This window comes from Marmota flaviventris, chromosome 2 (genome assembly GCF_047511675.1).
Source record: "Marmota flaviventris isolate mMarFla1 chromosome 2, mMarFla1.hap1, whole genome shotgun sequence".
Taxonomy (NCBI): domain Eukaryota; kingdom Metazoa; phylum Chordata; class Mammalia; order Rodentia; family Sciuridae; genus Marmota; species Marmota flaviventris.
The window spans coordinates 75,946,058-75,972,175 of record NC_092499.1 but is presented as its reverse complement, the minus strand read 5'-3'; the positions used below and the strand labels follow the sequence as shown (position 1 = coordinate 75,972,175).

Sequence of the window (26,118 nt, the reverse complement as noted above, 5' to 3'; positions counted from 1 at the left end):
TTCTGCTTTCTTGGTGTCCCCTCTATTCCTGCTCCAAATGTGTAAGGACTAAAAAATGTCCCATGTGACATGGTTGGTGGCTTTTGCCTCCTCTGACAATGCTTTAAAAGAATGCCTTACAGATAAATTTCTTTTATACATACTGATATATAAATATTAAGTTTAGATAGTGATAAAAATTTTTCTTAACAAGTTTTCTAACAACTGAGGAGTACTACAGTACAAATTTATATTTGTTCTAACTGTAGACAGTCTTACCACTTTCAGGAGCCCACACTACTTCTCTCGGTAGCATCCCTCTGCTCTGTGGGAAGACTCTGCTGCCCACTGTAGTAGATACCCTAGCCCTCACCCTTGGGTGTAGGTAAGCTGTACACAAAAAGTCATAATGTCTTCTGTGATGAGTCACAGACATAGGGAAAAAAATGGTCTGGCACTGAGTCACCTTGGAAACTGGTTGTTCCATTTGTCTCTTGTGTGGCAAATTATTCCCAAATTTGGTAACTTTTCAGAAATCATTCCATTGTTTATTATTTTGGGTCAAGGCTGTCACTAGTCTGCGTGCTGAGTGCTGGGGCAGCTAGAAGGGAGTGTCCATTCCCAAAGTGGCTTCCCACTTGCATGTCTGCATCCTGGTGCTCCTTGGCCTCCTTCTCCCCCAGGGCAGTTTATCCAAGTCAGACTTCCTAGCTGCAGCTTAGAACTCATGTGGGAGCTGAGGGCTTCTCCATACCCAGCCACAAAAGTTCCAGGTGTCACTTCTATAGCATTTTGTGGTTTAGGCAAGTTCCTAAGGCAGACAGATTGAGAGGAAGACAAATTAGATTGCACCTCCTTGTCTAAAGAGCAGAAAGTTATGGGCCATAAATAGGAACTGATACAAAACATTCAGAGTTTTCTAAGTACTGGTTGCCCAAGAGCTACTTTGTATTCGAGGAGAAAAAGTAAAATGTTATACTTTGTTTGTTCTGCTTTGTGTTTGAGTTTTGCCTTAATATCCTGAAATCAGTGAGGCTGGCTTTGACTCCCTGTTGATTAATTATGATGGAATGGCAAGAGGGAGCTCATAGGTGGGAGAAAGTTTTTTGGAATGAGGGACTGGGAATCTGGCAGTGCTGTAGACTAATAGGAAACCCAAGAGGAGAAGGGTGTTTGACCAAAGTATCAGGATACTTTAGACTACAGGTAACAAAATGCAAAGTGCCCAACCAAAATCAGCCTAAAATACACATTTCTATTAGAAGACTGGGGATAGGTAGTTCTAGGTTTGGCTCAGCATCTCAAAGATATCATGCTGTCAGTCACCTTTTCTGAGTCTTTTGACATACTGTCAGTCAACTTCTCTTGAGAGTCTTTTGATACCCCTCTTATGTTGCAAGATAACCACCTCAGCTTCATCACCATATCATTATAGTAATGACAGAGAAAGAAAGAGTCTCTTCTGATGTCTTTCATCCCCAGGAACCTGACAACAGATTTCTGTTGAGTCCCACTGGCCAGAATACAGCTACATGTTCATGGGCTAGCCTCTGGGAGAGCTGGGTTAGAATTGGTCAGGCTTTCCCAGGGAAGCGAGGAGAAAGACATTAAGTGGCACCAGCCTGGCTGCCACAGAGTCATATGCCCCCTACCCCAAATGGGCAAAGTCTTAACTATAAAAATTAATATTTTCTAGAAACCAGTTAATTTCTCTATTGACTTTCTCTTGTTTACTTTGTGTTTGAGAGCTACTCCCATTTCCTCTTAACAAATAAAAGAATTAATTTTCCCACATACTTTAAAATTTGAATGAAAGCTCTTTGGCTGCCATGAAGATGGGTTTCCTGGTGATATCTTGTAGGATTGCCCTCCTGCTGTCATTACTTACTTCATACCCCTCTAAGTGCCTTTGTGTGCATATAGGTTTACATAAGGAAGGACTCTAGGCAGGAGCATGCTTGTTTTAGAGTCTGGAGACTTAGAGAACTCCCTGACCTTTTTTAGTTGTAAGTTGGACCAGGACACCAATTTTAACTATTCTAATTCCTGAATGGCAAAGGCTGGCTGAACTGAGCCGAGTCAGTAACACAGTAGCATAGAACTGAGAAAACCCAGATCCTCAACTAAGAAGAAAACACCTTGATCCAAAAGGGCCTGGTGTGGGAGAGTGGGGAAGGTTGCCGCCTTCTCTGCACAGCTGCATGAGAGAAACGGTGTCTATGTCTATCCCACATGCTGCTAGGGCCCATTTTCTTCATGATGTTAAAAGGCTGAGTTTTCAAAGTAAGCTTGTAGGAAGATCATAACATTATGTTACAGAAATTGTACTTGAACTGAATTACAGTGAATGTCAAAAGAAGGCCTATCTACCTATCCTCCTTTCTGATATTTCAGAAATAGATTTCAAAACAAATGTTTTGGAGAAATTTTTATTTCCAAAATACCTGAAACAATTGACTCACGTCAGTGATATCTATTTCTAAAAGTGATTTTTTTCATTGCCATATTTCTGATTAGTATATTATAACTGTACATAATGGTGGGATTTGTTGTTACATTATTCATACATGGACCCAACATAACAGTATAATTTGGCCAATATCGTTCCTCAATATTTCCCCTTTCCCTCCCCTTTTCTTTCCCCCTGCTTGGTTTCCTCTACTATCTCTTCCAATTTTCATGAGGCCTTCCCTACCAGGAAGTCGTATTTTAAGTGTTAAAAAATATTGTTAAAAAATTGATACTTCTAGTAAAAGAAGGGGGGGATGAATGCTTTATGTACTTATAGACCACTGTATAAGATAGAACCCAAGTGAGAAAGTGAAAATTGATCTCCGGCTAGATAGCTCCTACACTTTCCCCAAGCCACCTAAATCTGACCCCACCCTAGTGTTTAATATACACAGACAAGATCATGCAAGCCCTAAATCATGTAATCAGGGAAATCTGCACCTCTCCATCAACTTCTGAGGATCTTAGTGGTGGCCTTAGTTTCCCTAGTTTTGACTGCCACCTTTTGCTCCAAAATTTCAGTTCTGAATTAAGTCTCAGTATTCTCAGGCTAACTCATCACCATACTCTGCACCATGCAGGTGCAGCTGGTATGTGGGCTTCTGAATAGGCAGGACTCCTCTCTGGCATTGCCTCAGAGAAATCCCTGCCAGCACTGGAAGGGACTTCCAGGTGGATGTCACTGACTCAAAGTGCACCAGCCAGCCCCCTACAAGGCTTGCATTATGTGTGTTGCCTCAGAGCCACTCGCCACTACTTAGGGCTTGTGTCTCTCTTCTCTCATTTTCCCATCTTCCCCAAATCTTCATATTATAGTTTAGCAGTCTTCCCCAGCTTTACTGAGATATAACTGAAAATTGTATATTGCAAGGTACCCAGCATGATGATTTGATATATGTATACATTATAAAATGATTTCCACAATCGAGTTAAATTATATGTCTACCACGTCCACCTATGTCACATTGAAAATAGTTCTTTATAAATTTGGCTTTCAGACAGTGTTACACCAGCACTATGGAATTTATCTGATTCAGATCAATGAAAATTTAGAAGATTTTATTTGTTAATGAAGTTAAATAGTTTAAGAACTATTTTTCAGATTCCTGAACTTATTAAAGATCTGTATTATCTTTAATACTTTTATTATCTTCATAATAACATGTAAAATAAAACATCAATTCAATCACAAAGTTCCTTAGGGCAAGTGATTAAATAACCATGAGATTAACCAGGTTCACTTCAAAGATGATTTGGAATGTTGTACTATTTATTGCTCTAGGCAATTATAGTAGTCAAATATAAATGTTCACAGAGTACATTTTCATTAACATGCTGTATATATCCAGCTACTTCCATATGTTTTCTGGATTTCACACAATGTCATCATTAAATAAATATTTAATAGAAAGGTTTATTAAAGTTTTATTATACTTAAAAGAGTAGAAATGAAGATAGATTAAGTTAAAAGTAATGGAGAAATGTAATGAAATAACTTGGAAGTACAATTTAAATCAATACCTTTCTTAATTTAGAAATATTAAAAGTATATGACCACAATTTAAGATGTGTTTAAATATATCATTATGGAGAAAATAAGAGCAATATTTTATCTCACTATTTCTATGTTATTTGAATAAGAATATTAATTGTTCTTAGTCTAAAACAGAAAAAAAGACAAGTTAACTACCTTATTTATCAACTCATTAAATATATTGATGTGGCTGTCATTAGCACATGTGTATTATTACATAGAAATCCTTACAGAGCATTGACAATTTTTTTTTCAGTGCTTATAATCAGTGCTTATAATACTGTGCTTACAATCTCTGTAACCTAGGAAAAATAACATAATGTTATTGACTTACCTATTGTGTGAAATACATTTTAAAATTTTAAATAAATCACTATATTCAGTTTAAAAATTCTATCATTGAGTTTATATAAATGGAGAAACTATGTTTCTCTGGAAATGTTAAATCAAGTTGTGCAAGCTAGTAAAATAGCTTTGATTTGATTTAAATAAAATATTGTTCACATCAGGATATATGAAAAAAATAGAATTGTGACTATTGGCTCCTCTGTGATCCAGGGGACAGAGCACAGGGATAGACTCTTTGACTATGAAGAAAATGCTGTCCTGTGCTAGGTTTCCTGATAAAGTAATGAATCCTAACAAGAAACAGATTGTAATAATTTGTTAAAATGAACTTTTGATAAGTGTTTTATTTATTTGTTTGTTTGTTTGTTTATTTCATGATCAGGCTATCAGCTGCAAAGGTCAACACAGCATATCCTACACTTTGTCGAGAAATCAGACTGTGGTGGTCGAGTACACACATGATAAAGACACAGATATGTTTCAGGTAACATCTTTCTTTTCTAATTAAAGTGTTATTTTGCATTTTCCCTTTACTTGAATATTTTGATATGTGACTAGAACATCCAACACAGTAGTGTTTGATGATGTTGAGGGGGAAGAAGTTAGGATAATATAAAACTTATTCCTATTTAGTTTTTAAAAGATTTAAAAAATTTTAAAAATATAAAAAGAAATTATAAATGCCACATTGTCAGATCTCAGTGCAATAAAATAGGTATTAATGAGAATAAAAAAATTTTAAGCCAACCACTTTGAAAGCTAACATGAATATATTTATACTTTCTAAGTAACACTTGGGTCAAAATTTCAATTCTAGGCCTTTTAGAAAAAGCTGTGGGAACACTTTATAGCAAAAGTCAACATGATATAGCCAACATCTCACTTGTCTTCTAGAAAAACATAAAACTTAAATATTTTCATTATTAAAATATAAGAAAATAAATGAAGATAAAGGTACAATTCATTTCAGAAAGGTTTTTTTAATGACAATAATAAAATAATTAAGAACCTGGTTAACTAAGGATGGGCTCAGAAATAGTTTTAGTAGTACATAATTGCAAATTCAAAAATATACCAATAGAAAGCAAAAGGAAAGAAAGTCCTCAATTAATGAATAGAATTGATAAATAAATCCAAGATTTGGCACTTTAAAACAACGAAAATCAAAATTTGGGCTAATAAAAGAAAAGAAGCAAACATAAGTTGCAAACAATTAGGTTTTGCATTCTATGTGGAGAGTTAAATTCTTAAATAATGATGAAACAAATGTCAAAATGTTTGCTAGATACTGATGTCATACCCTATGCCAAAATAAACATTAAAGAGAGTAAGCATTTAAATGTGAAAATGAAAGAACAAAAGTCCTAGAACAAAATTTAGCTGAATTCATGTTTTTGGAATGGGGAAGATTTAGTAACAAATGAAAACATAGATTTTGCTACACAACTTCTTTGTGAATGTCAGGAAATTGAAAAGCATTTAAACTAGGGGACAATTTAGGCAACAAATCAAGTAGACAAAGGACTGGTGACTATAATATATTAACTGCCATTCACTAACCTGAAAAAAATGGACAATGAGCAAAACATGTAGTTTTCAAAAGAAGAAATATATCCAGGCACAGTGACGTACACCTGTAATCCCAGTGACTTGGGAGGCAGAGCTAGGAAGACTGCACATTCAAGGCCAGCCTCAGTAACTTAATGAGACCCTGACTCAAAATAAAAAATAAAAAGGGGTGGGAATGTGTCTCAGTGGTTAAGCACCCCTGAGTTCAATTCCTGGTATTAAAAAAAAAGAAGAAGAAGAAAAGAAGGAAGGAGAGAAGGAAATGAAGGAATATAAATAACTAGTAAATATATTTGAAATTTTTAAAATGCCAAATAAATTAATAGTATAATACTTGATTACCTGTTAATTGGAAAGTGTAAACATAGCACTGTAAAGCCTTGTATGGAAATGACACAGCATTTGGCGCTGTGAATTGTGCAGTGTTACCAGTAATTTAAAACAATCAGACCTACTGGCCCAGTAATTCTATCACTATCAAGTTTTTATGCACAAATAATTAAGGAATATGAATAAAAATTTAACTACAAAGATATCCACACAGCATTGCATATACTAATAAAAATCTAGAAATAAATTGATACTCCAGTGTTGGATGAGAATGGTTACAGTAGGGTACCTTTAAATGCAAAATACCATGTAGCCATTGAATGATTATTAAATAAGAAATACAATAAAATGAGTTTAAAAAGCATATGTACACACATATACGTGGATAAACATGTACATGAAAGAGAAATGTACTGGAAAGAAATGCCCCAGCTCTTTTACCCTATTTTCTGTAACATCATGGAGTGCATTCCTAACCTGGACCACCTATGTCAGATCTTTTAAATAAAAGAGAAATAAAAATCTAAAATAAAATCGTCTGCTTCCTTTAAAAATTCTCTCAAAATTTGGGAGTAATACTACTTTTTCTTTTGTTCATCAAATTAGAAATTAGTGGCAAAAATGCAATAAATTAGCCACCTGGTGGAAAAAATGTTTTAGCATCTAATGCCATCAAATTTCAAATTAAAGATTCAAAGTATTTTTCTAAAAAATTCAAAGTATTAGAAGAAAACATGAGGAATTATTATTTAACTTCAAGTTAGGAAGAACTTTCTAATTCTTAAACAGAACCCACAAAGCACAAAAGAAATGATTAATAAATATTGGGCTTTAGATAGATAAATTTCTGTGTGGCCAAAATATAATAAAAGTAAAAAAAAAAAAGATAAATGGGAAAGTATTTACAATTCATATTACAAAGGGTCTCAAACATGTGAGGTCCTCCTAGAAATCACTAAGAAAAGACCTGCAGTTGAATAGGTTAATTAGCAAGGAACCAGACAGGGAAAAGGAAATATGTCTTAGAAATAAGAAAGTGCATTGAACTTCACTTTTTAAAAAAGGAAATGTGAGAAAATCACACAGAGATAATATTTTTTACTTACCAGATTAGAACAAATCTAGAAGGTTTTGTCAAGGATTTGGGGAAATAGACACTCTTTTATCTGCCATAAATTGATATAACCTCTGTGGGATAGTGATTTAGAAATGACTATGAAAAATATTAAATATTTACATATGTTGACTCAGCTCCTGTCTTTATAATGCTCTTCTATTTCTCGAGATTCAGCTCAGAGATATCAGTACATAAATGCAAAATGACTTTGTACAAAGTTCTTGCTCAAAGCATTTACTTAAAAAGCACCATGGAAGTGTTTCAAGGAATTAATTAATTTAAAAATATGAATATGCTATTCATTTGTATTTTGTGGTATTTATAATATTTTAAATTTATAGTTTGTTGTGATTTTTTATTTATTGTAAATAGATGCTTTCTCTCATTAAAAAAAAACTAAAAACTAGAAACAACTGTAAAGTCCTTTAGTAGGAGACCAGGTCAGTAAATCTGAGAAGAGCCGTACAGTGGACTTCTCCATGACTATAGCAAAGAAAGGCTCTATGTATAGACTCAAAAAAAAGTTCTAAACATATAAAATTAATATTATTAAATACATTGAGTCCTACTGATATGTTAGATTCAATTAAGATTGTTTGATGTTAAATATTAGTAAATAATGATGTTAAATGTTAAATATCACATTAATAATAAATATTTCAACAGTTATTAAATGTTAAATTAGTATTGTTAATGGTTCAAATAATGCTTATATGAGTTAAAAATCTCCCAAAAGGTAAACAAGACATTCGCAAAGCAGTGGGGAAGGGGGCCTGGGCAGAGGGTATGCAGGAAGATAGTTCATACTTTTTGATTTTGGAACCATATGGATGTGTTAGTTGTTTTAAAAAAATAATCTTAGATGAAAGACATGGTCATAAAATAAACATAGTATTCTAAGTGCCACTTTGGACTCAAAAGTAAGATTCATCTTATTTAAGCAAAATGGTAATGGTAATTTTACTCTCTATGCCTTTCTATTATATAACCTTCTAAATGTCCTTTCTTCTCAATCTACCAAAGAAAACCTCTTTCTAAATAGGAGGATACTCTCCTATTCTTCCCTGATGGTATTTTTATGGAACTTTATCATGATTTTTTAAATATTTAACAAAATTATGCATTTTCTACTTATAAGCTTTTTTATAGTAAAGATCATAAGATTTTTATGTAAATAGGGGAAATTCCTACAAATGAATCAAAACTATGTTACCATTGTCACCACTAAAATCAATAATTTCAAGTACTACTAAAACATAAGACATTGAATTTTTTTAAAGATTACTTAGCAAATTTCATGTAGTATTCTTTAGTGACATGTTGTGACATAGTGTGTTCTACACTATTATACAATTACATTCTATTCTCATTATTCACTTCCTACCTTCTCATCTCTGCAGAATGAATTAAAGTTTTAGTTGGATTTTTTAGTTTCCTGTTATTAATTTTCAAGTGCTTCATTTTGTTACACAGAGTATTAGAGCACTCAAGATTTAATAAAATTAATAGGCATTTTTTTTAACTGCAAGTGCATGGCAGCAAAGATTGCAGTGACCATTAGCATACTCTGGTGTACTGCCTTGAGTTGCTAAAGCACTTTCTCTGTTAGCCACTGTAGCTTTAGCATCCTTCCTGCAAACACCAGTACTGGAGAGGCAGTGGCAATCTTTGTATGATATGGACCTGGATCCCTTGACATGGGCTAAGGGACAACCCTCAAGGTTTCGTGGACTGTGCTCTAGTTTACACCACCTTGTTAATTTCATAGATTAGAAATATGGTTCTTCAAAAGAAAAAGTAACTCAAATTAAACTCAGAGAAGGCATTAGTAACAGCAATAAGATTTAGGTCTCCTGAGTTCTTGGTCCTCTACACAGTACTAATGCAACCTCTTTAAAAACATAGTAAGCTGAAAAGAATTCGTATATTTCTTGAGACATAACATGTTTTTCATTTTTACTCAAGTGATCAGATTCCATGCACAGGCTAACTGGATGTGTTAGAGGATTAATGTCAGAACATTTGAAGTAACTCTTAGAAGACCTTGAGAAGGCAAGCTTGTTTTCATGTTTACCTCCTCATAACAAGTTATATGTCCAAAGCCCAAGTATGGACCTTGATGTAGAGAGCCGTTCATGTTAGTTGCTCCCGTTAGAGTGATATCTAGGTTAACTGAGTATTTAAAAGAAGAACACCAGAAAAGGACCTTGTACTGCATGTCCCATAGTGGAAGCAGAGAGTAGGCTCAGAGCTTAGCAATATTACTAGCTGAGGGGGAAAAAGAAAATCAAAATTAGCTCTGGATTTAAGGGAGCAGGATTAAGGGCAAGAAAATCTGAATTAATATGGTCAAATAAGATCTTAGTAATTATTTTCTGGAGTAGAGGTAAAAAAAAAAAGAAAGAAAAAGGAGTCTGCAATAAAGTAAAATATAAACAAAGTTTGTGGGAGGGATCAGAGGAAGTGACAGATGTCTTACCAAGTCCCTCAGATGAAGTGAGATACCACATGAGGTCTGACTCCACAGCTGGGGCTAAGTGCTTTTTCCCTCTGACTTCTCAGTTTCAGTCTGTGAACCTGGGTGCTGCAGTGCCTCACATTTTGGGTTTCTTCTTGTTTGTTTTTTAATTGACTTGGTTTATTTCAGTTTGTGATGATAGCATTTAATTAAGATCCATTTAGTTAGAGAAAATGTTAAAGAATATCTGCATTTTTCAGTAGTTATTTCTTTAAAATGTACTTAAAATTGCACCTCCAGGGCTCATGTGTATGTGCATGTATCTCAGAGGATTCAAACTCACTGTCAGAACCCCCCCCAGTCATCATTGTATTTCTTGGGCATCTATTGTGTTGTATACTCATCTGGGTCCTGCAGCTAAAAAGCTGAGGCTCCCTCTTGTGCATGCAGCCTGTGTTCTGGAAGAGGGAGAGAGACATTTCGTCAGAGAAAGCAGCAAGTGGAAGAGCTCCAGGTCAAGAGCAGAATCAAGGAAGAGGGAGTAAAATTAGATGAACTTGGAGCGGCCAATAGAAGCTGAGAAGGAAGACCTTCAGGTCAGGTCAGGAGTCTGGGTTTTATCCTAGGAGTTTTAGAAAGCTGTTACAAAGATTTTAAACAGGAGAGAGATAATCTCTTTTTTATATTTTTGAGATATCTCTGTGTATGGAGAATAGTCTAGGAGTCAAGGATGAAAAAAGGGATTTGGGAGGCTAAGGTAATGGAGTCCAAGTAAGAGATGGTGATGACTGGATGAGATGGGGAAAATGGGAAGATAGAAGGTATAATTGGAGGTACAGTGGATGAGGTTTACAGAGGGATAATGTGGACAGGGAAGAATGAGAAGAATCAGGATAATTCTTAGGTTTTTACTGAGCTAATTGAATGCCAGTCAGTTTTTGAAAGGGAAAAATCTAAGGGTTGAAGGTGGATCAGTGTTCTGTTTGAAGCATGTTATATTTGAGATGCTTATTAGAACTAAGTGGAGATTGGGTGTGTCAGTCTGAAAACTCAGGGGAGAGATCAGGACTTTTTGACTAATGAATGGAATTTGATGAGATTGCCTAGAGAAAGAACAGAAAGAGGAGGAAGGTGACTGGACATATTTTGCCACTTTAATACCAGGGACAGATGTGCTGGCTGATTATAACCTCTGGATTTAGCAGTGTATTAGTCATGGGAACCTTAGTATGAGTGGATTCAGTAGAGGTGAGGGGAGGGAATCCCAGCTGGGGTGGGTTTAGGAAGGAGTTAGAGATGGGCAAGGAAAAGGAGGTGGTATCTGATGACAGATTTCCCAGGAAGTATTGCTGATCAGTGAATCTGAGACACAGGAGGAGGAAAGCTTTCTCAAGAAGAGAGATTAGTGTTGCAAAGCTGTTGTCACTGTGCTCTATGAGCAGCAAAATGTTTGTAACAGTACAGAAAGTGATAGGCTGGAAATTGAAATTTTTATAGCATTTTGGCATTGCTGAGACATGCAAGCAAAGAACCATTTTTCTACTGCTTGTTTTTTATTATTTTTTAAAGGTATCAGTGAATTTTTAACAAAAACAAGTCTGCTCCTCCAGCCATAGTTTGAGAAGTTCCAGAGATAGGATCCAGTATGAAGGAGTGAGTAGTAATTCAGGAGAGAGGGACAAGCAGAAGCAAAATCCACAGGAAGGGAAGACTGTTGACTACCAGGCTCTGTGCAGAGATGGGTCTTGGGTAGTAGCAGCAATAGTTGAGTCTTATCGTAAGAGTGAGGCTGTAAAATAAAGGGGGAGGGGAGGAGAAATGAGGGACACACTCCCGGTGCTTCATGCCACCCTGCTTGAGCTGGCCTCAACCAGCATCCAGGCAAACCCTTACTTTTCTGATGTGCGTGCGCGCGCGCGCGCACACACACACACACACACACACACACACACACCTACCTATATATTTTAAAATACATTGGTTGGAGTAAAATATTTGCTACCACTACTATTTGAAAACTAGCACTCTGACTCTCAAAATGAAATTCAGAAGCATTTTGGCCTCTGTACTATATGAATATCAGATGAAATTCATAAACATCTTGGCCTGTCTTACAAGATTGCCTTTAAAAAAAAAAGAGAGTGGAGCTGATCTAGCAGCGAAAAGAAAGGCATGCTGCAGACTTTCCACACTGAGTGAGTTTTCAGTAGGAAAGTAACTTAGATATTTTTTTGGACAAAAGCAGCATGTGGTTTGTGTCCTAAAGTATAAATTTTACTAGAACTCCAGAGGTTAGATGTAAATGAAAGTGAATTGATGAAAAAATCTTATCTGGCCAGTCAGATAAGATCATGGCTTAAAATAATGGATCCTAGCAGAATGTTCCAGTTGGATTAAATATCATGTTTTAGAGTCAATTTCCATTAATTCATGAAGAAATTAATGTAATAAATTTGGATGAATTCAGGAAGGAGCAAAGGTTGAGGATATAGATCGGTAGTAGAACACTTGTCTAGCATGCATGAGGCCCTGGGTTCGATCCCCAGTGCTGTAAATAAGAAAAAATAAAATAAATAAGAGAGAAGAGAAGGAGTAATTGTGTGGCATTCTAAAAGAGCACAGTTTAGCTTTGAGCTTAAAAATTGAGAAATGAACATGGCTTGATATAGCTGTGCCTTAGAAGGCAGTTAGGACACAGACTGTCATTTGTGGGGCCTCCTGTTTTGTGAGATGACCAGGGGATTTTGAACTTTTCAATTTATTTCACTCCTAAACTATATTGAAACAGAGGTTCAGGACAGGTACTGGAGTAGGCCTTTTTTTCTCCTATATGCTTTTCTGTGTTTGTTAAATATTTTGCAATAAGTATTTGTTACTTTTCTAATTGTTTTTATTATAACTTTTGTGGAGGAAAAAAATCACAGCATCATGAACCAATAGAAATACCGAGCTACACATCCAGCTTCTAAATGAATCTAGCAAGATTGTACAATCTGAGAAAGATAAATTGTATGATTTGAGTTTATAATCTCCCTAATTTAGATGTTGTATTTTTTTAATGAGTCATATTTTTTTAAACCTGAAATGCACATATTCAGGCATTATACATCTGTTCAAGTTGATGAGTTTCAGTAAAACCAGAGGTTTAGTTTATTCCAGGCACATTTCATTAGAACAAGAAATTAAGAGTTGTAAAAAAAAAAAAATGAGAAAATCGAGCTTGTTGTTTTGGTTTTATAGGGTTAGACAATGCATGAGAAAGTGTATGAGAGATTTAAAAAAGAAACAGTAATATTGTTTCAGGAAGCAAGCAGAGCTAAGTGATACAAGATATTTTCTCTTTACTTCATTCATTTGGATAAAAAATTATTTTACATTGCTTATGTTTTAAACGGAATTTTATGATAAGAATAAAAATACCTTAGAAATTGACTTTCAGAGCCTTGTACATATATCTCAGAACTCCGGTGTACCCTCCATTAGCAACTTCAGAATCAGTGTTGCTGAGAGAGGACATTAAAATTATATTTGGTGAAAAATTCTTCATTTACATATAAGTGATTTTTATTTAAGAAGGCTTTTTGGTACATAATAACATTTATCACTTTTCAAGTTATACATTCATAAAACATCATTATATAAATGTTTTAAATTCTATCTTGAGGATTTCCTTAGTTTAAACAAATACAATTTCCTAGTTCACAGAGAAAGCAGTACCTGTTTTATTTGAATTTACTGAATAGGAAAAGCTTTGTTAAAGAACTCTTAAGATCTTCCTAATGAAATGTATTCTTTCTGGAAGCATTTAAATCTTGCCAAGCAGAGTAAACCAATATAACAATATTAGCAACTTTTTAGATTTTCCCCAGAGAAGTGTTTTTTCCCCAAAAAAATCCAAACTTGAAATGCCAAGACCAGCTTTTTAAGTAAGTCTTTTATTTGGCTACATCCCAAGCTTTTGGCTGACTTGTATAAGCCCTTTATATGATTCTCAGACACACTGAGTAATGGCAGTAGACATTTTTACTCTGCATGTAGGTACGGGCTGTTGCTGCTTAGTGCTGTGAGTCACCATTGGATTTACTTAGGAAAGCCATTCTCAGGAGCTGAGCAAGAAGAGGGAGGCAAGAGTTCCTTTGTTTATTTAAAAACTTGCTTTTCTCTAGATATAGAAAAAATTTTTTTCAAAGAATTATTTGCTATGAAAGTGCTTTTTCTACCCAGAACCAGGAGATAATCTAATGTGTGGAGGATGATCTAATATTTTCCTCCAGAGTAGAAAATTAATCTTTCTCTTATTATTTAAAATCTGATGGTCTAAGCAACAGGCATAGCATTTCAATTAAGAAAGATAAAAACATTCTAGAGATCTGCTAAATGATATGTGTGTCTGTGTACAATAATTCCAGTATTGTGCATTCAAATATGTGGTGAGGGTAGATCTGATATTAAGTTTTCTTACCACGATAAAATAAAATTGATAAAGTTTTTTAAAAATCTAGAGATGGGGTACCATAATTTCTTCCCCTTAGTTAAATAGGAAAAAGAATACAACTGAAAGTTTTTTACTAAATTCCGATCCTCAGGGCAGAGATAATGAATGTTGAAGGGCTTCTGAACACCCATCACATGTGAAAAAAGTATGGTAACCTGACTTTTTAAGCAAATCATGAGTGTGTTTGATTCACTCAGGTGGGCAGATCAACAGAAAGCCCTATTGACTTCGTGGTCACAGACACCATTTCTGGTGGTCAGAACAATGATGAAGCCCAGATCACTCAAAGCACCATATCAAGGTTTGCTTGCAGGATTGTGTGTGACAGAAATGAACCTTATACGGCGCGGATATTTGCAGCTGGCTTTGACTCTTCCAAAAACATATTTCTTGGAGTAAGTACTGGTAATAATTACAAATTTCAGGAAAAATACTCATTATTAGATATAGAACATTTAATGGAGACCAAAAATTTGCTTGTGGTGCTTCTAGTTAGATTTTGAGATTTTAGTTTTCAGGTGGCCAGTTTGAAAAACTGTTTTTAAAAATTCATTTAATCTGGCTCCAGTGGCTTAGACAGGAGGTTCACAAGTTCAAGACTACCGTCAGTAATTTAGCGAGGCCCTAAGAAACTTAGGGAGACCCTGTCTCAAAATTAAAAAATAAAAAGGGTTGGGGATGTGACTTAGTGGTGAAGATCCTCTGGGTTCAATCAGCAGTACCAGAAAAAAACTCTAATCAATGATTAGATGGTTAATAGTGTTTTGTAAGAAAACAAAATGGCTACGGCTTGTTGGCTTAATATATTTTGAAATTTTGTACCTTTAATAAAGTCATTTTTTCATGATTATTCTTTTTCCTATATCCAAAGATTAAACAAACAACAGTCATTGCTTGTTATTTGTTATGTTTGCTCTGTCAACTATAATATGTACATTAACTACTTTTTAAAGTGTATATATTACCATTATGCATATGTATTTATGGTGGATTTAAGAGGTTTATTTCAGGAGGAAAAAAGTAGCCAGATCTAGATAATTACAGTCCAAGGAAAATGTTAGTGAGTTATTCATTCACTCATAAATGTTTTCCTAAGTGTTTTCTGTGTTCCATACTGAATTATAGATATGGTCTCACCGAGAATTAAAAAGTCCATGCCTTTATAAGTTTCCTTATAAATGAGCCCCCCAAATTTTATTGAATGATCAGTTTTAATATACTTCCCTCTCAAATCAATATTATTTTTGCAGGATAGGAAAAAGAAAAGAAGAGGGGAATTGCAGTGGTACAGGCAACCAAGAGTGTCTGTCTTGCCACTTATGCCTTCTGCCTTTGAGTATATAAATGCTGATTTGTAAGAAGACAAAATGGCCATTATTTGTTGGCTTAATGTTTTTTGAAATTTTGTACCTTTAATAAAGTCATTTTTTCTTGACTCTACTTCTTTCTATATCCAAATAATGAATGCATGTAAAGCATTTTTAGGAAATAGGATAAAAGCACGGCACAAGTGCAACCGAAGAAAGAAAACAGATTCTTGGATTCATGCAGGGTATGGGGGAATCTGATGGAGAAGCCCAGGCATCAGGGATTTTTCTTAAGCTCCTGAAGTGAATATAATGTATATCTAGTGATAAATAATTTATCTATTTTACCACATCTTTCATATTGTCAGAATAATTGCATATTTTATCCTATTATTATTAGCTTTAAATAGCTCCCCTGTACCCCTACTAGTATTTTAAAGAGACCCCCAATTCCCTCATTTTGAATGTTACCTTAATGTATTTTTTTATGGTCTGTGATGTACTCTCCAGGAAAAAGCAGCAAAGTGGAAAAACCCTGATGGCCACATGGATGGGCTCACTACAAATGGTGTCCTGGTGATGCATCCCAGGGGGGGCTTCACTGAGGAGTCTCAGCCTGGGGTCTGGCGTGAGATCTCTGTCTGTGGAGATGTGTACACCTTGAGAGAAACCAGGTCAGCCCAGCAAAGGGGAAAGCTGGTAAGTGGGTCCTGCTCGAGGACACATACCAAACTACGGAAACTCACTTTGGACCGTCATTTTCCACTCCCCTGAAGCTCAGAAAACCTTTGTACAGGTCTAAGTGCCAAGCCCCCTGACCCACGAAAATGAGAATTCTTAAGTTCCGAAAGTTAGAAGGACATGGCCATCCTTGTGTTAATGTTTAAACTCGTTCATAGTGGCTGTAACTTACCTTTTGCTCCTTAGTATCTTAAGAGCATAATCATTTATTACCTACCACACTACAAAATTCTACTTAAATCCACTCTAAGGAAAATGAACTTACATTTAGAGTAAAGCTTTACTGATTTGCAAAAATCCTGAGTAATCCAGGACAAGTTGGTGACATTTTTTAATTAAAGAATGATACAGACTTTCTTGAACTAAGAATCAATTAAGTTTGCTTTTTACCCCTTAAGTTCATAGTAAGAAATGAATATAGAATTTGCTATATAATTTTTTCCAAAGTCATAGTTACAGCTTTTTACTTGATGATTCATATACTGTATTGACCTGGCTTGTTAATGCTTTCCTGCAGTTCTCACCACTTAGAGTCAGGCCCTAGAGCAGTTGGTTTGGAGCCGTTTCTTCTCTGGAGATTAATTATAATACCTTAAATGGGAAGCTTTTGGTTTCTGATCTTGCCAAAAGTTTGTGGCACAGCTTCCAAATAGTTCTTAGTACACTTCACAGTTTGGACTTCAGTTAATTGTTAAGTTGGAGCAAGAGGAAACAAATGCCTTTTCTAGATGCTAGAGAAGAGGAAGTTCTTCAAGATTCCCTTAGAAAAATATAGAGAATGGAGGATGTGAGCTAGCATTTTGCAGGGAGAAAAATGATAATCACATATTTCTATTATAGAGAAGATGGGATTCTTTTGCAGACCTGGTTTGCTATTCTCTCCAAGGTGTTTGTTTTAGCAGAGTTGTTGCTGTTATTTCTATTTCACACCATAGTTTAGCCATTGGCACAGCGTCTGCATCTATAGTAAAGCCTAGTCTTGGAGCATCATGGCTGAATGCATATGAAAAGCATTTTCCTAGAAAAGCCAACCAATTCAATAAGTTTTGTTAAATACTTTCCAAGAAATTATAAATAGGAAAGGTAATATGAATGCAATTTTTTCAAAAACCTTTTTTTTTCCTGGTTATCTGGTAGTTTTATATAAGACTGACCTAGATCGGCCGAACTGGCTATTAATCATTACAACAGCAAGAATTAGAAAGCAGCAAGTGGTTATTGGGTACTAGCATTATGTCAGCACTTCAGACTTCAGCTCATTTACCCTGTACCACAGCTCTCTAAGGAAAGAAGAATCAGTCCATTTTATGGCTAAGGAACATTTGGCATGGATAAGTTAAATGCTTCCAAGCTTCACAAGATTCAGAGGTGGCTATAGACAGGGTTTAAATTCAGCTCCTCCTGGCTGAGAGTCTGTGGTCCTAACTACCACTCAGTACCATCCCTTGGGAAGCCACACTTAGCTCTCACCAAGAGGGTTTGCACAGAGCATTTGCCTCCTGGTGATTAGAAAGCACATCCTGGACTCCACAGAGAGCTCCTTAGGTCAGGAGGGCATGCCACAGAGTATTCCTTATCCACTCTGGTCCTTATAACGTAGTTTAGGTAACTGTGTATACCAGGAAATTTTGCCAATGCTGCTGAAAAGAAGCCACTCCAAAAAATGGTTTCTGTTGATGGGTGGGTTGTAATAAAGAGAGACTAATTTTGAAATTAGTCCCTGTAAGTAATACATAGATATGTGTTAAACTGTAGACATCTTCCTCAAATCAGGAGTTCACAGCTCTTAGATTTTATACTTGAACATCCATTCCCAGTGCCTCTTAGCTATTGCCCCATGGTATTCTTGGTTGAGGCGCATTCATCCTCTTTGCCTAGAAAAAGAACCCACCCTAGCTGACTCTACCTCTTCTCCTAATCATTACAACAGCAAGAATTAGAAAGCAGCAAGTGGTTATTGGGTACTGGCCCCTCCACCATCTTTCAAACATGCAAACCGATTTTTACAAGGCCACCTAAACCTCCTCTGACTCCCTCAGGCATGCAAGACCAGCCAGCTCTTCAGCCTGGCCCAGCTGTGCCAAAGCCCCAGCCTGGTCACCTGGCTTTGACCTCAAGTTAACTGTTGTTCCCTCAGCACTTTCTGCTGAGCATTCTTGTGCTTCCTGCACGCGTGTGCCTTCCTTGTAGCCCACCTCCTGACTCCTGATGTCTTGCTCAAATCTCTGTTCAAGGAAAACACTTTTAAAAACCATTGCTCGCCTTCTAACTTCATTAAAGTAACAGCAGCATCTGTTTATGTAGTATTTACTGCTTGCCAAACCTTATCCTAGGAACTTTATTTGTATTAACTTATTTAACCCTCATGATCGCCTTTTCTAAGTTTTACAAAGAAACTAAGGGATAGGGTGCTTCAGTAACCTGCCCAGGGTTATACAACTGCTAGGTGACAGAGTCAGGCTCAAACCCAAGTAGTAGGCTCCAGAGTCACAGTCTGAGCCACAATGAGGCTGTGGCCTCATGGCTTTTGACTGGCCCTTACTCACTCCTGGGTCTAGGAACGTCTGCTTCCCACTGAAGAAGAGGACTCTGTTTTCTTGATTTTGGTACCCTTAGGGCTTAGCATTATCTGGCACAAGGAGGCAGAGGTCAGACTCCTGCTGACCACGTCCAACAGTGCTGCTGTCAGCTGGTCATCAGTCTTGTAAGCACTTGGTACACAGCACAGACATCCTTTGAAAACAAAGGCTCATAGTGAAAGCTTCAGCTTGGTCCTTAGAAACGAGGATGAAGGACAGATTCAAGGTATGTGGGAAGCTAAATGTCGCCAGGAGAGTGTCAGACACTTCAGTAATGATTTCAGCCCCAAAGGATCTTCTGCATTGGCTCTGGTCTAAATGAGTATGAGTCTTTTCCACTTGTACTGGTGGCACATCTCTGTCCTTTAATGAGATCAATGACTAATTATATTATCGACTTAAGGAGTAAAAAAATAAGAGTCTAAGCTGAGCAGGGTGGTAAATGCCTGTAATCCCCAAAACTCAGGAGGCTGAGGCAGAAGGATCACAAGTTCAAGGCTAGCCTGGGCAATTTAGCAAGACATTGCCTCAAAAATGAAAATAAAAAGAAGTGCTGGGGATGTAGGTCAGTGATAGAGCACTTGCCTAGCATGTGTGAGGCCCTTCAATCCCCAGTAGCACCAAAAAAAAATAATTATTTTTTCAATTTAAAGAGATTTGTGAAGTTCATTAAAATAACCGCTGTATTAACTGAACCTAGGTGTTTTGTGCTCAAGGCTTTGCATCCTGGACATATATATTGTCTAATATTTAAATGAGAAAACTGAAGCTCAGGGGGGGGTAGGTTACTCCCCTAGTCCTGCTTGAAGTGAGATAAATTTCCTCCCTGGGTCTTCTTCAAAACTGGTTTTCTATTTATTTTGAGAGGAAAGTCAGAGTGATTTGCTCCATGGTTTTCAGGATTTTGCTTTTGAAAGGCATATCTGTCAAACCCATTGTAGGTAGAAAGTGAGACTAACGTCCTGCAGGATGGCTCCCTCATTGACCTGTGTGGAGCCACTCTTCTGTGGAGAACAGCAGACGGTCTTTTCCACACTCCGACTCAGAAACACATCGAGGCTCTCCGGCAGGAGATCAATGCTGCGCGACCCCAGTGTCCTGTGGGGCTCAACACCCTGGTCTTCCCCAGCATCAACAGGAAAGAAGTGGTAGAGGAGAAGCAGCCCTGGGCATATCTCAGCTGCGGCCATGTTCACGGGTACCACAACTGGGGCCATCGGAGCGACACAGAGGCCAACGAGAGGGAGTGTCCCATGTGTAGGACTGTGGGCCCCTACGTACCTCTCTGGCTTGGCTGTGAGGCAGGATTTTACGTAGATGCAGGACCACCGACTCACGCTTTCACCCCCTGTGGACATGTGTGCTCAGAAAAGTCTGCAAAATATTGGTCTCAAATTCCTCTGCCTCATGGAACTCACGCATTTCATGCTGCCTGCCCTTTCTGTGCCACACAGCTGGTTGGGGAGCAAAACTGCATTAAATTGATTTTCCAAGGTCCAGTTGACTGATGCCCTTGACAGCCATCTACTATTAACAAGTTACTGTGAAGATTTTGCCACTAACTAGAATTCTACCTTTTTGTAATGCTGTTTATTAGGGAAAGGGTGGACTGAGACTGGGAAAAAAGGGGGGACACAGTGATGAAACATGGCAGGAATTGAACAGATACCAGTGGTATGTTGCATGCTCAAAACAGCAGCATCGTCATTGAAGTCTGCTTGATTAAACCATAATATCTGTGTAATAATTGGATTTCAACTGCCATGCTTTTATTTTTAACCTTGGGCTTTTAACCAAGTTTTTTTTTCCTTTGTAAACTTGGACAAGATTTTACAATATAGAAGAAATTTATTTGAAAGTCACTGTAAACGTGCTGTGTGGGATGGCGTTACCCAAAACATGTACGGTGTCTGGAGTGCCTGACGCGGCTAGGGTGGCGCTTTGCACAGGACTGGTGAACAGGAGACCTTAGGAACAGGGGCTTGTTTTGAAATCCGGGGCATTTTTCTAATTTATTTTTCTGACTCTCTTGGAAGGACAATATTCATATATTGTGGGATTTTTTTTTAACTTCAGTGGAATTCACTTACATAGTCACTCATCAAATACTTGGCATTTCAAACAAAGAATTTTTCCATAATTTCTTAGTCTGCCTTTTGTTACTTCTGCCTGATGTGGTTTGTCCCTTACCCTCATCTTATATGGCCAGGACTGTTTGATTAAAAAACAGCAGCTCTTAAAAGTTCTTTAATGGAGGGTGACTATTACAGCAGTAGTCATGGCCTAGGTACTATAATACCAACTTTATCTGCATATTGAATTATTTAAGATTTAAGAGTGATTAAAAATACACTGTTACTTTTTAAAACCACTTGTTTGGGTTTTATAGGGTTTCTTCTTCTTCTTCCTCCTCAAGAAAGCCAAAATTCTATGAGCCTAAAAGCAACAAATCACAATGATACAGTCATTTTTGTTCAGTCGCTTTCCACCATCTGTCACCTTCCCTTGCTGTGAAAGGAGCCCTTTAAGTTTTGAAAATGTTTGCAAATCAAACTAAATTTAAATGTGATCATTAGATATACACAAAACCAAGTGATACATCTGCAGAGATAATTTGAAATTTCTGATTTTTGAGAGCAAATGAGTGTTTACTGAGGAATAATTAAATCAGAATTTCATATGAGCTCCACCATACCTCTCTGTTAGTTTAATTTCATTTTGATTAATAATTCTTGGATGCTCATTCTCTGTGCTTGGTACCAGAGTATCACTGCTCCCAGAATGCAGAGAATCTGTAGCTAATATAGGCCCCTGCTCGTGGAGCAAGCATTCATTTAAACTAACATCCTCATACATGGACCATCAAAGATTTGATTTACATTTTCTAATCTTTGTAAATATATGTAATTTATATGATTCTAATGTACTATATTCATACTTGAATTGGTTTTTCCATATTTTGCCTACCGGCAAATAGTTTGCCTATTTCCCGTCATTCTAACCTATTTGAATACTCTTTTCCTTAAAGTGATAAGATTTATTACTCTTAATTGCTGCTGCTTAATTTGACTTAATATTTTTAAAGTTCAGCCTGTCAGTTTTAAAATAGCTTTATTTTTCAATGGAGATCATTGTTGAGGATGAGGTATTTTTGTTTTGGGTTTTCTTTTGGTAATTTTTAAGTGATGTAAAAATCCTACAGCAGTTTTCTTATTAGTAGCTTCCTCTATTCTGTATATCTTACTCTACCTGCAGACAGAAAATGAAAGGAAAAGATGAAATTGCCTAGAATAGTGTATTAAGTGCCATCTGATCTAGCCAGAATCTCTGATGACTAGCTTTGTTGATAGAGTTGTCTTTTCAGCCTATGAGTCTATGGGCTCTGAAGAATGATAAAGGAGGTACTTGTCCCTTTTCTTGTTTTATAGCTAGAGAGTGGTTTGAGGGTTCTTGATACTCCAGGATCATCTTGTAAGGTAAATGGTATTGTACCCAGAAAGGCTGAATTTCACCTACCAAAAGAAACACAACTTTTTTTTCTAGAAAATTATGCTTTGATATCATAATTTTCCACATCAAGGACTATTTATAAATCTACTACTTCTGCATGTGATATATGCCCAAAAGTAAGCTTACCATCTGAAGTTTCTGACTTTTACTAAACTCAGCTTAAGTGCAAGTTGAAATTTGGGCAGTAAATTCCAAGCTCTTGGAACGGGTGAGAGTGCCACCTGCTATGGCCACACATCTTTTCCTTTGGCTTCCAAATGAGGTCCTCTCCCACCCAGTCTAAGGAACCTCAGAGAGGTGGCACATCTGTAAAAGGAAACCACACTCACCTAAGCTACTCATAAGATTCCCTTATAATTTTGACTATTGAGATTTTTTTTGAAGACTTGAAAGCAACTTAGTTTGTGAAAATAAAAAACTCTAGCTCACCAAAGTAGAGTAATACAGTTGAGTAAAGGTCATGTCTCCAAGGTCACTTCTTGCTTTTATGTCTGGCTTTTATGCCCCACTCGACCACTTGTACACATAAGGAATCCAATTGTCCCGGTCTCAACCTAACCGAGATGCCTTTTTCAAATAGGTTTCCAGAAGCAAAACTCCAGTGATGTATTTCCATAGATATTTTTCTTTTCAGTTGTTTATGTCAGTTTACTACAAAAAAAAAAAGGATTCAGAGTGGATGGGGTACAACTCTGAGTATTTTTCTAGACTGAAATTTTTTATTAATAATCGGTGCTGCCGGGTCATGCATGCTGCAACTCTCAACATTTCCCTTATTTGGTTCAGCTTTTTGCAAAAAGGGCTACAGGTCACACTGCAGAGTATTAAGCTTTCTGGTGGATTTTTTTTTACCCCAACTATGGCCCAAAAGAATTAAAAATCTTTTAATATAAATAGAGAACATATTTATCATTCCTCAGTAGTTAATTAGAGTTTGGTACCTTTGTGCCTCAGGGAAGCCACGTGATATAACTGGTTATAGAATTTCAGGGTTAGGGTTTAAGGAAAGGAGAAAGCCATTGGAAAACTGATGGGCTCCATTAAGGAGACTAATGAATCTGGATGCAGAAATATGCCAGGAACTGGCATAAACATGATTGTAGTAGAATTTATTTTCCAGTACCAGTAGGAAAATCATTTTAAGTTATTATATATAATGTATTAGGAAAGTTGAGGTGAACTCTTCCTAAAGCTTCAATGCCTTTTGTTTTTGCTGACATAGAAAAATCTCAAACCTTTGTTATTTGGGAGCTCAGTATTGTTATTTGGGCACTTTTGAGAGTTTAAGGAGCACATTTTCTACTTAATTTATATGTACTATATGTTATAGAATTGTTACCTGCAATTCTTGGATTTTGCTCCACTTCTTTTCTTTTTGAAAGCCATTCTGTCCTTTGGATGTGCACAGGAGGTGTGGTCACACCATTCATTGTGCTGGATGAACACCTGCTAATGTCATGTGATCTTGCCGCATAACAGTGGCATTTCTGATAGGGGATTTTTATTTTAAGCCAGACGCAGGTCCATTCCCTTGGATGTTACTCTTATGTCCCCATAGTTTAGCCTTTGTGGGGCAAGAGAATGAAGTTCTTCTGCAGCTACGGACAGAGAACACCACCCTGTTGTCATTTATGACCCAAAGGTCAATGAGACAACTTCAGGGTCTTTTTTAAAAGCATTGCTGAAGCAGTAAAACAAAAGAAGGTTCAGTATTTTCTTTTTAATAAAACTTACACCCTTTCAAATAAATTTTCACCCTCGTAAAGAACCCCTAAACGAGGATGGGGGCAAATATTTTTCCAGTTGTACGTAACCATTTCTTAACATGTTTCTAAGCAAACAAAAAATAAACTCAATGAAAGGGAAGTGTTTCATTTTTAGCTAAGATGGCAGATTGCTTCTCTGTATTGAATAGTCTAGAAGTTAAGGGGGTGGTCATATTTACCATGTATAGTGTTATGAGCAGTTAAATTTTATGAATATATTTGTAAAATTGTTCTTTTATATTTCATGTCAAATTAAAAAGTTTATTTCTTCACTATTGTACCTGTGGAAATACAAGCCATTTTACAGGAAAAAATCTTCAAAAACTATTAAACAGATCTCACTATGTTTGTGAGTCATTTGTCTTCAGACTCTGGTTGTCATTGGGTTCATCAGGACATTCATCAGGATAGTAAGAGGAAGATACAAATGTAGGCTTGATTTCTGCATTTCTCAAACTTCCCAGTTAATCCCAAATAGTTGAGTTTATTATTAATTGTTTTATACTCTGCACAATACATATTTAAATCTGGGTTCTGAAAATCAAAAATTTATTAAAGTTGGTGCTTATATCATCCTTTCTTGGGACATTTTATCACTGTCAAATAAATCTAATTTCTAGGAAAATTTAACCTGGATGATAGAATTAATTTTCTTCATGGTCATTATAGTCATGTTACTGCTTTTGTAACAGTCTCTCTTCATTTTTAACATAATAAGGATTGTATTAAAGCCTTCAAGCCTTAAGATGGTGTTTCTGTCATAAGAAAATATATGCATGTATGACAGTTTTTTCCTCATCCCATTGATATTCAATGATTCTTAGTATTATTGAGGGAAATAGATTTTTATTTCCCAAAAAAAATGCACTTATATAATAAGGTTTTTATTTAAAAAGGTAAGTGTTCCATACTTTTATCAAATCTAAGATGCTATGAATTATAAGATGTGTTACTATAGAAAAACACATCCAGTTATAATTGTAAGATACATCCCATTCAGCAAGGCACCAAAACTGTGTACGGTGGGGGGGCTGTTAACAAATGGAGCTAAGACAACTGGATATCCACATACTAAAGAATGAAGTTGAACCCCTACCATTGACCCTAAATGGATCACAGAGCTACAGCTATAGAGTTCTTAGGAGGAACGGGGGTGTGTGTGGAGGGGGAACCTTGTGACCTTAGTAAATGATTTCTTAAGATTCTACACCAAGAAAACACAACAAAATGAAAAAGGAGGTAAATTGGGCAACCAAAATTTTAAGTTTTGTACATTATTAAGAGAGTAAAAAATTCGTAAAAAAGAAAAGAAAATATGTAAATATGTGAAGCTCAGATTGGCAAGGAACTTGTGTCCAAAATGTGAAAAAATTCTTACAATTCATTAGTTAAAAATACAACTCCATTAAATAATGGTCAAGTATTTCAGTAGACTTTTTACAAAGAAGATACACAAATGGTCAGTGAGCCCATGAAAACATGTTCAACATCATTAGCCATCAGGGAAATGCAAATTAAAACAATACAATGCCATTTTATATCAAGATGATTAAAATAAAAAGGAAACAATAACAAATGTTGGCAAAGAAGCTGGAATATTAGCACCCCCAAACACCTGGGATGGTAAAATGATGCAGCTGCTTTGGAACAAACAATTTGGCAGTTCCTCAGAAGGTAAAATATGCAGTTATGTGATCCATCAGTTCCACTCCTTGGCATATACCCAAGAGAATTGAGAACATTTACACAAAAACATGAACACAAGTATTCATAGCATTCATGAGAGCAAAACAGTGAAAACCAATCAACTGAGGAATAGATAAGCAAATGTAGTATATACATAGAAATAATATTTGGCTATAAAAATGAAGTAC

At 36.2% G+C, this 26,118-nt stretch overlaps 1 protein-coding gene across 1 annotated transcript in view; it reads left to right on the top strand.

Moving 5' to 3' along the window:
- The window catches only part of Peli2 (pellino E3 ubiquitin protein ligase family member 2), a 166,582-nt gene extending 141,992 nt beyond the window's left edge, over positions 1-24,590 (top strand). The window contains exons 3-6 of the mRNA XM_027929380.2: positions 4,755-4,856; positions 14,539-14,736; positions 16,159-16,347; positions 19,910-24,590. Coding sequence (XP_027785181.1) covers positions 4,755-4,856; positions 14,539-14,736; positions 16,159-16,347; positions 19,910-20,476 — 1,056 coding nt within the window. The 3' untranslated portion in view covers positions 20,477-24,590. The remainder of the gene's footprint in view (positions 1-4,754; positions 4,857-14,538; positions 14,737-16,158; positions 16,348-19,909) is intronic.
- Positions 24,591-26,118: the final 1,528 nt, after the last annotated feature.